The 16,721-nt window shown below is 45.3% G+C and overlaps 1 protein-coding gene across 1 annotated transcript in view; it reads left to right on the plus strand.

Moving 5' to 3' along the window:
• Positions 1-11,831, plus strand: part of LOC138276544 (histamine H3 receptor-like) — a 143,167-nt gene extending 131,336 nt beyond the window's left edge. The window contains exon 5 of the mRNA XM_069219202.1: positions 11,743-11,831. Within this exon, the coding sequence (XP_069075303.1) occupies positions 11,743-11,831 (89 nt within the window). The remainder of the gene's footprint in view (positions 1-11,742) is intronic.
• Positions 11,832-16,721: the final 4,890 nt, after the last annotated feature.

Consider the following 16,721-nt stretch of genomic DNA (forward strand, 5'->3'; position numbering starts at 1 on the left):
TTGCCAAGACTTGGGTCTCCTCAGACATTGATCGTCCCCAGCGAGATCCCAATCCGTCATCGCGACCAATCCATTGGGCGTCCGAGACGCCGATAAGTCTCTGTTCGGGCGCCAATTTGTTGTAGTAAGCCTCAGCAAGGCCTACTAGTGCAAGAGCTTCGCCCTTCTCTGCACAAAGTCCTCAGACCATATAGGAAGAAGTTGGCACAGAAACTGAAAAAAAAAGACAAAGGTGGTCATTATGACCCTGGCGGTATTACAACCGCAGGGCCAAAACGACAGGAGCACCGCCAACAGGCTGGCGGTGCCTCCCGGCGTATTATGACCGCGGCGGTTGCGCGGTGGTCGCACCACTGGGGCCGGCGGTTTACTGCCACAATGGCCCCGGCGGATGTAATCCTCCAAGGCAGCGCTGCTTGCAGCGCTGCCCAGGGGATTACGAATCCCCGACCGCCAGCCTTTTTCTGTCGGTCTGAACCGCCAGGAAAAGGCTGGCGGTACGGGGAGTCGTGGGACCCTGGGGGCCCCTGCACTGCCCATGCCTCTGGCATGGGCAGTGCAGGGGCCCCCTGACAGGCACCTATGCGGCTTTTTACTGTCTGCTGTGCAGACAGTGAAAAGTGCGACGGGAGCAACTGCACCCGTCGCACGGCCGCAACACCGCCGGCTCCATGTGGAGCCGGCTCCTATGTTGCGGGCGTGATCCCCGCTGGGCCGGCGGGTGGAAACCAGGTTTCCGCCCGCCGGCCCAGCGGGGATCTCCAAATGGCCGGGGCGGGGGTGCGGCCGCATTGGCGGCTGCATGGTGGTCAGATCTTGGCGGGCAGCTGATGCCGCACGCCAAGGTCGTAATGACCCCCAAAGTTTATTAAACCTCATGAGGTGGTACTACAGTTCAAACAGCACCCTTCGGTAGCACACTGAACTAATAGAGCATGGTCCTTTTATACCCACGCAGGGGCTAAAAGAAGGTGGGAGATCTTTCTGCCATGGTCATAATTTTGTGGTAGTTTCTGCCAGCCTGTTGGCGGTATTACCGCCACTTTAACACCAACCACCAGGGTTGTAATGAGGGCCTAAGGGCCAGATGTATAAAATTGCGGGTTTACGATTTCATAATAGTGAGTGTTAGTGATTCACTATTAGGAAATTGCACAATCTGATCTACAACAATGTGTTTAACACTGTTAGCAATACACAGTGGGTCGCAAATGGACCTTCCTCATCAATATTCATGAGGAAGGCTGCAATTTGCGACCCACCTTGAATGGCTATAATCACAGGGACGGTGACGTGCTGATAGGAAAATGGGATGCATTAGAAGAAGAAAACTGAAAAGGTTTCTTTTCATTTTTTAAGAGTAGGCAGTACTGCCTGCTCTTAAAAATGTTAGCGCCCACATTCACAAAGTGGAAGGGATCCCTTATGGACCCCTTCCCATTTGCAAATGGGTTACCACCAACTTGAAGCAGCATTCCAATTCGCAAAACATTCTTATATCCCCCTGCGACTCGCTATTAGGAAGGGACGTCCTTCACACGTTCCTTACTAATATTGACTTGCAAACCTATTTTGAGATTTGATAATAGATTACTGAATAGCAAAATAGCATTTGTACATCCCAAAATGTGTTTTTCTGTTTACAAATTACCCGATTCTGTAAATCAGGCCATTTGCGCACAGAAAAAAGCTTAGTACATCTGGCCCTCATTCCATATTTCCCTCTGTTCTTCACATACAGCTCATGTTGCATAGAGTAACAGCTATATAATTAAATTAAAAAAATATGTTGTGTATCTTTTTCTTTTAAATCCAGATTCCACAGTGTTAGAAATGGGGTCTTTGGTTGGAAGTCAGGTTACCCTCTGTCCAAGCTAGGACCCTCACTCTAGTCAGGGTAAAAGAGAATCACCCTCAACTAATCCCCACTTACCCCCTTAGTAGTTTGGCATGAGCAGTAGGCTTAACTTCAGAGTGCTAGGTGTAAAATATTTGTACCAACACACACAGTAACTTAATGAAAACTCTCCAAAATGACACAGCACAGTAGGCTTACTTCAAAAAGAAATGTCACTCTTGTTTGTGAAATCCTGCCTTGCCCAGGCCAGGCCCCAGACACACACCAGGGGATTGGAGACTGCATTGTGTGAGGGCAGGCACAGCCCTTTCAGGTGTGAGTGACCACTCCTCCCCTCCCTCCTGGCACAGATGGCTCATCAGGAAATGCAGAGTACACCCCAGCTCCCTTTGTGTCACTGTCTAGTGAGAGGTGCAACCAGCCCAACTGTCAAACTAACCCAGACAGGGAATCCACAACCAGGCAGAGTCACGGAAATGGTTTAAGCAAGAAAATGCCCACTTTCTAAAAGTGGCATTTTCAAACACAGAATCTTGAAATCAACTTTACTAAAAGATGTATTTTTTAACTGTGAGCTCAGAGACCCCAAACTCCATATGTCTATCTGCTCCCAAAGGGAATCTATACTTTAATCATATTTAAATGTAGCCCCCATTTTAATCTATGAGAGGGACAGGCCTTGCAACAGTGAAAAACGAATTTAGCAATATTTCACTGTCAGAACATATAAAACACATTACTATATGTCCTACCTTAACCATACACTCCAACCTGCCCCTGGGGCTACCTAGGGCCTACCTTATGGGTACCATACATTTAAGAAAATGGAAGGTTATGCCTGGCAAGTGGGCACACTTGCCAAGTCGAATTTACAGTAAAATATTGCACACACAGACACTGCAGTGGCAGGTCTGAGACATGATTACAGAGCTACTTAGGTGGGTGGCACAACCAGTGCTGCAGGCCCATTAGTAGCATTTGGTTTACAGGTCTGGGCACCTCTAGTGCACTGTACTAGGGACTTACTACTAAATCAAATATGACAATCATAGATAAACCAATTACATACACATTTTGTATAAGAGCACTTTCACTTTAGCGCTGGTTAGCAGTGGTAAAGTGCCCAGAGTGAGAAAAACAGCAAAAACAGAGTCCAGCACACATCAACAACCTGGGACACAGAGGCAAAAAGTCAAGGGAGACCACACCAAGGATAAAAAGTCTAACACACAGTATTTACTTTCAAAATCTAGTTGTTTAACTGGGATTATGTTCCCTTATTTTTGTTGCCTTTTGTGTTGGTCCTCCATAAGATAAATGCACAAGTAAATGCATTCATTTATTTTTCATTGGCTGAAGGATGTTGCATACTCCTCTGTAGGATACTCACAGCAGCTCAAGTCTTGAGGATACCTCTTTGGGTCAGCGGTCTTTACGCATTCAAGGCATGGGATCGAGGAATATTGAACTTGGATTTTTTCCAAAGATTTCCGGAAGGGCAAAATTACTGTTTCTCATGCCCCAACAACATCTTACTGTCCATGCCTTTGCTATGCACACATTCAGATTGGAATGGCAATGCACGTGAAGGACCTATTTTCCCACATGTATAAAGTGAATACGTTGTACTGGTGTCCTTTTAGGTTGCTTTTTGTTAAAAAATATCGAGAGATTTGTTGATTTGCTTTTTCAATTTTCTACTATATATTTTTATGATTTTTATTGGGGTGCACGCATGGGTATTTTCTTTGATGAGAGTACATGGTTTCAGGATTTGCTGAGGGGCACATATCCAGTGGAATGTTATCCATATTTCACAAACGTCTTAGGCGGAAATGTTGTACTACTCTCTACAGTCCTCAATTATAAGATGTAAAACAAAGACAGAATTCTTCATTAATGAATGTTTGCAATTTATTTGCTTGATATGACTGAAAGTGACTGTCTTTATCTCTCAGAATAACTATCTAAATCAACTGTAAACTCACCTCTTTGTGTATTCACTACCGACGTGGCCCAGCCTCTGTCCCCCCTTTATACGAGCCCAACTTCATTCCTGTATTAATAACATCTGGTACAGACAGTAGCATTTCACCATGATGAGGATAGCACTTTGCACATCCCTCCCTGTCCAACAATCTGCAGTCTGTGAGACAGGCCTACATCATGGCGCGCACACATGATTTATGTTAACCTATGAGAACAACACACCTGCACTAGGAATCCAAACATCAGTACAGTTGGGGCACTCAGATCAGGGGTGCATGGCAATTACCATGCAGAGGACCTTTCCGTCCCAACAGTGAATACCAGCCTAAAGACCCCACTCTGCTGAATAGCACATATGGAGAAGTGGCCAACAGGATAATGCCGAAGTAAACAATGACAACAAGGTGAAAGAGATATGGAGTTGCAGTTGCTGGGGGTAGCAGATAATACAGAGGAAGTTGAAGAAACGGTTGCACTGGCCATCTAACAATAAAACACAAAGGGAAAGTGAAGCTATGATAAAAATTTAACCCTTCACACTGTGGGGAAAATAAAGAGGGTTTTAAGCTTACCAACTGCCAAAGTGGAAAAAGCAGATGGTGCAGCAGGCTAATTCTTGGGTGTTCCTGCCAAAGTTGTTAGACGCAATTATCTCTCTGACAGCCCGTCACATCAGCTTCCCCAACACCCAGCAAATGCAGCAGGAGATAAAACAGGAGTTCTACCAATTTGATGGCTTCCCGTATGTGCTTGGTGCAATTGACAGCACCCATGTCTGACTTGTTTCACCTGCAGCAACAGAGCATTTATACCAGAATAGCAAACAGATGCATTCCATAGATGTGCAGGCAATAGTGGACCACCGGGGACTATTCACAAACATTTTGGCCACGTATCCTGGAAGTGTCCATGACACCTACATATTCAGGCACAGCAGGATCAACAAACGCTTCCAGGTTGGCCAATATGGAAATGGCCTTCTTGTGGGTAAGTCAACAAACCTAGCAATTTACACACAACACACCAAACCTGTAAGACACTCAAGACATACACCACTGTAAAAACACATGGCCTTGGTAACACAGATGTGCAGGTAACAACACAAATGCACCATGCTGCAGTACAGCACAATCAGTGCACACCACAAACACATACACGCACATGTATGTAATACACCCACACCTTGCGAGGCACACCACGCATGTTAAGGACATGTGCAGATATGTACACTTTGCAAACAGAAGATGTACAGAAACCACTACAAGTGCCACCAGGTTACCTACTTTGTACCCTTCACACACACAGTATACCAAACAAAGAATAGCACAGCAATGTCAATAGCATACACCATGCTCATGTAACATAAGTCACACATAGGCACAGATCCCTCAAATCATGCCGTGTAAGTCTCTGCCAGAACAAACATCAAATGTCAGACAACAGGTGCCAATACCTACTATATTTCATCAACACATACCCGACTTACCTGTAGTGTGCATATAGATCTGCCTGATACATTGGGTCACACACATAGAAAGAAATACAACATTAATGGCCATCACATACCATGTGCCAGATTTGTGAGAAGTGGCACCACACCTACTGTAGTGCCACCTCACATGCACCACTTACTGACCCACAACACCATCATGTCTGTACTGTAAACAATAAATGGCCCACCATGGGGCAGAGTCACTGTTAGACAGTGCAGATAATGGATGCCATAGTAGGACCATGTAGGATTATTTAGGACATCTCTGACCTTACATGCACTGTGCTAAGGGACGCATTTGATAAGTAGCTGAGCTCCATCCAATAGCTTGCACTGTGCATGTGTGGACAGTATAAATGCTAATTCATGTTTTGTAAGGTAGGTGAGACACTGGAAGTGAGGTTGATCATCCTTAAGCAATGGGATACACACCCTTGGACACCTGATGGCTGGCACAAACATCAGCTAGCACTTAGGATCACCAAGGTACCTATGTAAGAGCCCCCAGTGCCATTGTCATGGCCTGCACTATAAATACAAGTTTGCGGATGACTACATTTTGTGACTTGAAGTCACAATGTAAATCGGCCACCCTCCCATGCAGCACTTAGCATGGAAGGGGCTTGCAATGTGTGTAGCTGCAGGTTTGTCACCACAAGATATATAGCATTGGGATGCTGACTCAGATGTAGGTGTCACCTAAAACCTGAGGCATTGCCAACATCAAACACCACCCCAGGGGTGCCATTTGTAGGTTGAAATAAGGAAATAGACTGTGATTTTACCTCATATGAACGTGCCACAGATGCATGCTGCATACTGCTGCACACACAGAAAGAGCCATTTATCCATCAAAACTGTATATGTATAGGAAGGTGTCCCTTCCTGCATAGATAGATCCACCTCCACAGGGCAGCTAGCCAAGCACCCTGGTGCATGAGTGATAGTGTTGGAGCATGGCTTCATAATATTTCCCAGGTAGGAATGGTTCACTGATCATCAACAATGCTTGACCTGTGTATGTAGCTTTAAATATTATGCTCTTTATGAAAACATTACACATCACAGACAAAAACACAATACACAATCACAAATTAGAACTATTGCATTGTACTGAATGCCAAACATATGTGGATACACTGGTGTCACACATGCATATATATGCACGACGTGCAACAATTTGCATGCTGTTGACACACATTGGTGGAACAGACAAATCACACCCTTTTCGCATTGTTGCATGGACTACCACATGTGGTGATACCTAAAATGCCACACTGCAGCACAGCCCATGGCATATGTATGTTGATTCAGGGTGCATCTAAGGGCAATGCAAAAAAACACGCTATCAGGAATTGAGTTAAAAAATATGATGTAAAAACATCTAAAACATCCGCAAATGCAAAGAAAATGACACATGGGCCGTTAGCGTGAATTCTACCTTTGCACTTCTCTCAATGCTGCATTCAGTGGAATGGACACATAACCGTAATGTGTCAATATAAACGATGCATGTGTGTTATGTGTCTAAAAAAACCTACGCAAATGTCAAATGCATCAAATAAATACACACATAACTGAAAAATGTGACGCTTGGGGACAGGAAATGATGTAATAGGTAATCCTGTCTACAAGCAAGGTACAGTGGGTGTAGTTTCACTTTCTCTTTACAGTCTCTGCCTTTCTGACTGTTTGGTTGTGTTTTGGAGCTGGTGGTTGTGTCTTGTTTGTGTATTGAAGTTTGTGGTGTCCCTCCTGTCGTGTCCTGTTATATATTGTGTTCATTTTGTCCCAGTAGTTGTGATTTTTATGTCTATATTTGTATTTGTACTCTGGTGTGTCTGTCCGGGGTAGTTACTCATTTTGGATATTTGGGATTAGTTAGTCGGGTTAAGTTTCCGTTTCTTTTTTTTTCTTGGTATTTGGGGTCAACTTTGACCATATACGACATGTCTGCTAGGGGGAGGTTGACGAGGATGTCCGAGGATGAGCCAGGTGGATTTGTGTGGCTGGTATCCCACTACCTACCTTTGATGCTAGAGATGGGTAGCCGGATCATCCAGGAATACCGGACCGAGGCCAGGCGGCTGTGGTGGGGCAAGGTGCTCCACCACCTGAAGAGAGTATACAGGAGCGGCAGGAATGAGCACCAGCTCAAGCATCGCTGGGCAGATCTGAATGAATTGTATCTGCGCCAATCAAGGCAGCCTGGAGTTCACATGTCCAACCATGATACAGTGTAGGTCAAATGTCTGGTGAGTCCTGCACAACCATCACGAAGGCACACATTTTAGAGGCCATGGCAAAACCTCTGCCCCTGCATAGTGTAATGTATGAAATGCAAAGGCAGTGCCAGCCTACCATATTTTCCCCGAATTGTGTCAACAAAGTTGGGCAAGTCATCATTAGCGCAACTTTGTCATCATTCCAAGCACATGACCCCTGCCATTATGTAAGCAAACGGGGATTACCTGCCTTAGTGGGCAATTGATAAGGGCCATATGATATCATTAGACAGCTTTGCCACATTAGTCATGGATTAATCAACGCATGATCATTGCAGACTTAAAAGTGAGCGGCATGTCTATCACAAAGCGCCTCTGGGTGCCTTGCAAGACAAGCTTAAGTACCTGAGTCATATGACTTGCAACGCACCAGGGTAGTGTCATTTGTTTTACACAATTCCCCTTTATATCATGTTGTTCCATCTTCTATAGATGGTCCACATATGGTTGTTGCAGGGTGTAGCACTAAATGAGTCTCTGGCTCAGTGTTAGTGTTCAGATGTGTAGCTTTAACTCACCTGAGTGTCTGTGTCATTGTATGAACTTAGTGGTGTGTCTGTTGCACTGTCTTCCACTAGTATAACTATCTCACACCTCTCAACTAGTTCACACTCAAATTTGTTGTCCACTCGCAGTGACTGTGATATGACACTAAGCATGGTTTTCCATTCATGTCTTACAAGTGGACCTTCCCCCAACGCGATTGGCGAAATGGTGCGATTTGAGGACCCAAATGTATCCAGTAAGTGTGATACTGTGTGTCCTGTGAAGTAATCCAAGGTTTTGTGTGAGTGAGTCATGTGTGTTAAGATGTCCAGTGATCAGATATCAAAGTAGGCTAGGTGGTGACATTATGGCCCATTTAACGGATCCCCATGCACCACCAAAGAGGTCACATATTGTGAGGCTCGTGGTGCACAATGGCCAGCATTCTGTACACAAGGTGATGACAAGCCACATGTAGGGCCATATGTGACTAAGAATGACAGAGTGCAACGCTGTGAGAATATTGGTAGTGGTGCAATCCATCATTCTCCCAAACCAGGGATGCAGCATATTGAACCCAATTTGGTGCATCCCCGTATTGTCATGAAGATGGAGGACTCGGCTGGCAATTGTCCCCCAGCATGGCGCTCCGTCTTTTGCAATCCATGTATGTTACACTTATGTGGAATGTAATCGGCTTGCATACAGGTAAAGGCCAAACGTGTGCAGGCAGGGAAATGAGTGTGTAAGGAATAGTAGTGGCAGATCAGGTATTGATGGGTGTCTACACCTGGCACATGAATGTAGATGTGAAAGACCTTTGGATACCAGCTTCCTAATTGTCAGCTCTCCAAACATATGTTCCACTCCTTGACTCCATGTATGAGTGGGCATGCCTTGGTGGATGACCAGGACAGTTGAGATGATGGTTGCATGGCCATCCCTCTTTAGGCTAAGGGGGAGAGAAATACCAAATTTGTAGGTAGATGTGATGCCCACAGTGTAGGTGACAGTCATATTGATCAGGCTTGCATGTGTACCTATCAGATGTGACCCCTTATGGTTATCAACAGCATGCCATCCTCCCAATAACATGTCCAAGTTACTGGTGATGTATGGTTGTAAATAGACACAGACGATGAGGAAGGAAGTTTGGGCCTGATCTATGTAAAGTTTGCGCTGCCTTTGCATTATTCTTTATTATGCAAAAGGAGATGCACACGTCCATATGTTTGGTTCATTTTCTCATTTTGTGTTGCTTTAGTGTCAATAAAATTATGCTAAGGCAGCGTTGTCATTACATTTATCAGGGCCTGTGAGTGAACAGGGCTGATTGCAGAGGCCCCCTAACTTTTTGCCCCCATTTTTTACTTTTTGCTGATGTTTTCCTGACCCTGATGGTGCCCTGGGTACTGCTAACCACTCCCACGGCCTGTGCTCTGTGTAAACCCAGTATGCAAATTAGGCTATTTATAATTGGCAAAGTCAACCTACCTATAGGTTCCTAGTATATGGTAGTGCATGTAGGTTTAGGGACCCCAGCATAGGTAGTGTACCCAGACACTGCTGAGGTGCCCAGTGTTATTTTAGAGCCAGGCCTGCCTTGCTGGCTGTTTTTAAATTAAAGTTACATGCAAATTCGACTTTGGAATTAAAAGTAGTTCCAAAGTCTTAAACTACCTTATTTCTACATATAAGTCACCCCTAAGGTGTGCCCTATGTGCCGCTAGGGCTGGGTGCCATGTAACTATCAGCAGGAACCTTGTAGAAATAGTTTTATAAGCCCTGGTGAGGTAAAACAGCCAAATGTGTTTTTCCCTCATTGTAGTGAATGGCCTCCATAGGCTAGAATAGGGAGACTTTATTTTAATTTAGAAAATCTCCTTAAGTAACAGATACCAGAAGTTTGGCATCAAATTAATTGTTGTAATAAATCCCACAACTTCCAGTTGTGGGATTTAATATAACTTATTCAGGTAAAGAGTTTTAAACTTTACCTGAAAAGTTGCCAACTTCAGCCCTGCAGTGTTTTTGCTGCTGTGCTCTGATTGGCCAGCCTCTGGCAGCCTGGCCAGGCTGCCTTGATGAGGTGTGAAGTGGCCTGGCTCCACACACAGAGATGTGCCTGGGGGAGGAGATCTCCCCTCAGCAGATGGTGAAGCAGGAAGGGGAAGGGCTACCAAACTGGTCTTCAAAGGCAGAGAAGGACATTTGGAGCAACCCAGCAACACCCTCATATCCTGCAAACCCAGACAATTAGGTGCCCCCTTGATTAGATTAGGAGAGGGATGTGTTTAGGATTTTTAGCCACACCAGTGGGTGGGCTCAGTCAGATGTAACCTCCAAAAATCACTTTCAGCCATGATGGATTTTTGAGGAATGTTGCTCCCTGGGATTGATTTTTGCCACACTTCCCAGGAAATGGTCATCACAGGGGGAAGGACTCTGCCCCTGATTGAAGAACCTGGATCCCCCTGTTTTTCACCCAGGAGCAAGGATAAAACTGGCAGACCTGCACCCACTCCTCAGATCCCTATCAGATTCCAACAAGGAAGAACTACAGGAGAAGAAGGACTGCCCTGCTGGACACCTGGCCTGCACCTGGACACTGCACTCTGGAGGACTGCACTTGTGGCACACTTGGGCTTCAGCACTAAAATGACTTTACCTGTCTTCTACTGCTTCAAGAAGGGACTCCCTGTTTGCTACAGGTACAAAGGAGCTGCCAAGAGTCCCCTGCATCAAGTCCTGCAAGCAGAGCCCAGCTGACCAGCGTCCAGTGGCCATTTGAGGATTCTGACCAGGTGCATTCTGGGAATTGTAGTCCCAACTCCCAAGGAGCAACTCAGAGCTTCTGGAACCCTGGATCAAGTTGTGGACACTTCAAGGATACAAAAAGGATCTCTGGAAGAAGTTTCAGAAGTTTGGAGACGTTTGGAGCAACTCCATAAGTTGAAGAGGTGTATTGTGGGAGTTGTAGTCCCAGGCCCCAAGAGGCACACCAGAGCCTCTGAACCCTTGGCTGGTGCTGTGGACCACTTTCCTGAATCAAACACTTCTGAAAGTAAGTGTTACAGTGTTACCTCGTGGGTGGCCTGAACTATGGACTTTGTTCCTTTCCAGTGTGACTTTTTTTTTATTAACTCTTTCAGCGCTAGTTGCTTCTATGCGCTAGAAAGCATGAATTCCTTTAAAAATCATATCTCCGTTTCCCCTTATCCGATTTTATTTGTTTTGGTGTCATTTTAAAGATAAATATATAATCAATTTTAATAAATTGATTTAGGATTTTTAAACTGTTTCCTGTGTTTTATTTAATTACTGTTTTGTGATATTTGAATGCTTTACACTTTGTCTCCTAAGTTAAGCCTTGTCGCTCGTTGCCAAGCTACTAAGGGTTGAGCTGGGTTTAATTTACTGAGACCTAACTGGACTTAAGTGGAGTTTAGTGGCCTGTTGCTAAGTATAGGTACTTACCTGCCCTTACCAATAACCCTTTTTCCATAAGGCCATTGTCTTTTCTGGAATGTGAGTTGGAGTGCATGTGTAATTTTATGTAGCAGTGTAAGCTACTAATCTGTACAGACTCCACACAATGCTGACACTGATGGTTGCCTGTTTCCATTTAACAGCTGGCAACATGACCAATGATGAGCTGCATGCGTTTCAAAAGAGGGCAGTGAGGTACTGCCATATCCTGGTATTGGAATCAGGGTTCTGAAAAATGGCTGGCCGCTACCATGTAGAGGGGGCAACAAGGGAATGGCGGGCATTCCCAAAAGCTGTCCCCACACTGGCTAAGGAGGCACAGCAGACACCTAGCTCCTCTGCAGTGCAGGGGTGCACAGCTGGCACCACACCCACAACATTGGCAGAAACTGCATCAACATCAGTGCAACAGACCACACCACCTGCTGGCGTGGACACAAAATTGCTTCAGGATCTGCAGAGGGACGTTTCCCTGGTCCTAAAACGTTTGGACAGTTTGGAGAAGGAGGTGGCCGCCAACACCAAGAGGCTCACAGTCATCAAGAAGAAACTCAAGAAGGCCAAACTATGAGTCATCTGTGAACTGCCACCTCCAAGTTCTGTCCCCTCCTTTCTCAATTTAATTTATGTTTTATTGTGGGTTTTAGGGGGTTAGTGTTAGGTTAGTGTGGGTATGTGGTTTAGCTAGGATAAGTGGATTTGGAGGGTTGGTTATTTACTTATTACGTGTTAATTGTTGGGTGGGTGGGGGTTATATTTAGGTATCACTGTGTTTTCTATGAAAAAATAATATATATATATATATATATATATATATATATATATATATATATATATATATATATATATATATGATTCTTCAACAGATGGACAATTAGCCATCTGACGGCTGCACCGATCCCGTCAGTTGATTTTCCATGGTAAAATAGACTCGCATCCAACAGGCTCGAATTCAGTTGATAATTTTATTTCTTAATACAGGTGACACAGCGTCATGAAATGCAATGTCAACGCGTTTCGGCAAAAACGCCTTCTACTATATGTATTTATATATATATATATATATATATATATATATATATATATATATATATTTGCTTAGATTTACTTAGTATATTGTAGTGTTAGTATATGTTGTCCTGTATGTGTCTTATAACTTATGGGGGGGTGAGTAGGCAATGTTTAGAGTGTGGTGTTAAATGTGTTAGGTAAGTTTAGCATAGGGTAGTTAGCTTTAGTTGTTGGTTAAGTATAGTTCGAATAGGTTAGTTTAGGATAGAGTAGGTTTTATTAATGTTTTTAGTTTAGTTTAATACTTCACAAACATTCTTGCGTACTCCTATTCATTCTGTGTCATATGCGTGTGTCTCAGGGTCTTCCCATGAGTGCACTGAACAAGTTGTGTGTTGGCCTAGGGATTCCGTCCTGCCTCCAAATCCCTCTCTTGACATGCACATCACCTATTGACAACTGAGCTGTCACATTGGCAGCAACAACACATCTACTTGTCTATGCATCTGCCATCCAGTGTACCCACCACTTAAGGTGACTATGGTTACATTGTATTGGACAGGTTGGTGTGGTAATTCAGCTGTCAGTGTTGGGGTCCTGTGTAGGAATGTTCAGAACTGTGGCACAGCTGATATCAGCCTACATTTAAACTCTATCCTGCAAATCTGACCAGTGGCAATCACTAATGAGGTTAGGTACCTTTGTATCACACCAATGTGTTTTACTGGTGCTCCCAGCTGATGATATTGCCCTAGAACTTTTATACAGCCATTCCTGCCGTATGTAGAGAGTGAAGCCTACATGTGTTCTTCATTTTTGACATACTCAGTGAATTACTTGTAGGGGATGAGACCTGCATTGACATATGTCATGTTGGGACCTTGTGTGTAGGTATTTTCCCCCATAGTACAGCACTCTTGTACTGACATTCTGTGACTAGTGACATGGTTACACACATCACAATTACTAAGTGTAGTAGATGTATCTCAATACACAAAAACATGCTGTTTGTGTAGGAGGTGTTTATTTACGAGTATCGTAGTGTGATATTTACAATGCCCCGGTCAGTGACCACATTTGTGAAATCCATACAATCGTGACACAACACAAGGCCAGGATTGAGGGACACGTCATGGGACATGCTTGGGTGAAGTGTCGTTAAGTGCAGAGGACTAATTATTGCCAATTAGTAAGTAAGGGACAATGACATTCCATAGCAGACAGGTCAACAGTGTGTGGATGAAGACTGCACATATCTAACTGTGCTAACACTGGCATGAGGACAGGACAAAGGAGAACACTGCCCATGTGGCATGGGCTGGTGCTACAGGGAACTGTTACGAGTGAAGATGATCTGTTTCACATTTTCATCCTCCGATGTGTGTGGTATCTCCTCTGCCCTTGATGGTGGTGGTGGGGGAGGTGGAGGAGGCCACACACAATTCAGTGGTTGGCGATGTGGAATCCCAATTCCCGGCAGCTGCCATCTGTGGAACAACTTATGGTATCACTGCAGAAAGGAGGAGCTGCTGATTCTTCAGGATAGCAGCAACATCCCGGTGGTACTCAGCCATGTCTGCCCTGAGGGAGCCCAGTTCCCGGTGCATGGAGTCCATCTTGTTCTCAAGCACCCTGCTGCCAGTTTGGGAGGGTAGTTGTTGTGGCCTCTCCCTCATGGCAGCAGCTATGCCCCTCAGACACTGCTGGACTTCATGCAGTGGGAAATGTGTGCCTCATTTGGCTACAGTATGTTCATTGGCGTAACGAGGCACGTGTGCAAAACCTCTAGGCTGGCTGCCACAGTCTCCATCCCCACTCACAACTCCTTGGCCAGATCCCACTGGATTCCTACCACTGTCCTCTCAAAGCTGGTCCCTGGGTCCTCGGAGTCTTCAACTATGTCTGTGCTGGCAGGTTGTACTATTGGGGTGTTGGGTGGGGCTTCTTGGATGGCTGCTACATTATGTTTCCTCCTTACGACTGGGGATACCAGGACTCCTTGGAGAGTCTCTTGGCTGATGGTTGTCAGCTGGTCATCCACGTCATCGGGATACTCCAGGACAGGCAGATCAGCAGGAGAGCCATCATACTCTGCAATGAGATAGTGTAAAATCAATCTTTCTGTGTTGTGGCAGTTGACAGTTCACGTCACGTGTCATCTTACTTCCCAAAGATTATTCCTGTATATCATGGTTGCAGTCTATCAGCCCGTTGCCTCACATGAGGGTCACGTGAGTGGAAGCTCAGGTGGCACAATTGGCTGTGTCATATCTACTAGGTGTGATGTATATCCTTTTTGTGGCTTGACACCATCTTGTTGTTGGCAACCCCCTCTATACATCAATTTGCATGGCAGAGTCTTGCAGAGGGTGTTGCAGTGGTCGAGCCACAGCAACACACAAGCCAACATGCCCCTGTCCCAGTCTTACATGTTTCACATACACCCGGATGGTAGTGAAACCTTGCACCACCCCAGGGATGGCATTGCCAAGACACTATGCTGTTGTGTCCTTTGATAGCTTCTCATGTAGATGTATGTGTATTTGTGCTACATTGCACAGCACACATGGACCTAGCAGATTTCCATTTCATCTTCTGAATGTGCTGGAAGGTACACCTTCCTACACAACTATGATCTCCCCCTCAATGCAGCCACCCTTGCACTGATTCAAGAGATGTAGCATAGTGGCAGTGCAGCTAAATTTACCCAGGCACAGGGGTTGACCCAGGGATGGCCAGCATGGGCATCATTTGTTGCTGTGTACATCATTTTGTATATAACAGTGCCTGATGGTAAATTAGTATATGGACATAGCCAGTTAACTGTAGTTAAACTTAGGTCAGGGCCTCAAGCTAGTTTGATGGTGATTTTGCAGGTAGTCATACTGATGCATACATAGACCCTTATTACAAGTCCTGCAGTACTATAACCACCTCACTGCCATTGTCTATATGACCACACCCAACAGCGCAGGTGGTAGTGGCACATGTTGTCAATGGGGAATGCCCCATGGGCCAATGGCCTGGCACCGGCAGGTTGCTGACAGCTTACAGACTGGCAATGCCACCTGTCTTGTGACACAAGACCAGTATTACAATCAGCACTACCCTCTAGGTATGTTCCTGCTTTTCCACCAGCCTTTGCATGGCGGTGAAACCCCCATGCATAGGTTGGTGGTGATGTGGTGTGATGTGCTCCTGAGTCGCCCTGCACAGCCCATGCACCCAGCATGGGCAATACAGGGGGACCCATGCCCTGCCCCTTTGCCCTTTCCACTGTCTGATGTGCAGGGCTAAGAGCAGCGTGTCCTGTCACACCCAAGGCACCCCAAGACTGGCTCTGACTCTATTTGGTCCATCAACAATGTGCTAAGTGCCCAACAGAGCTACCATGAGCAGACAGGTTTTCACCCGCCATCCCAACGTGTGACTCATACTGCCAACTTCAAAGGGTACACTGCACTGGCAGTCTTACCAACACCAGACTTCAGCATGCACCACCCCCACCCATCAATGTGAAATTATACACCATTATGTTCACAGTCATACACCATGTGTTGCATTTTTGTGGTTATATCCCCCTTTCTACGTGTCTCACATGGTTGTGTCAGATTAGTTGTGGGCTCAGCCTGTTTTTGTTGTGACCTACAGATTGCAGTCTGTAGTACATATTTTCTCTAGTGGCACAATTCTGATCAGCGTCAAAATGTGTGGCTTGACAGTACGCCAGTTTAGTTACACTGGGTAGTGACATGTTTCCTGTGATACAGAACTACCCTACTATTTCCCCAGTGCCTGCCCAGATTTATTTTCCCTGCACCCAGAGTGTCATCCTTACCGCATGATGGAGAAGTGGTTGCCTTATGGGGATGTGTTGGTGCTTCTGGCACATGTCTGGGTACTGTTTGGAAAGTTTTCAGTGTATTGTTTGCTGTAAGATGTAGCACACATGTGCTTTGGCAATGAGACAAGGCCATTGCAAGGTGTTTCTGGAAGGGACACCACCATGACGTAACCCCGGGAATGATATTGACTGACTTACTAGTCTCTGAGGTCTTGGTCGCGTTTGTAGTGTTTGTTTGACTATATGCAAGGGATGTTGTAATGACAC

Source organism: Pleurodeles waltl, chromosome 2_2 (assembly GCF_031143425.1).
Source record: "Pleurodeles waltl isolate 20211129_DDA chromosome 2_2, aPleWal1.hap1.20221129, whole genome shotgun sequence".
NCBI lineage: Eukaryota > Metazoa > Chordata > Amphibia > Caudata > Salamandridae > Pleurodeles > Pleurodeles waltl.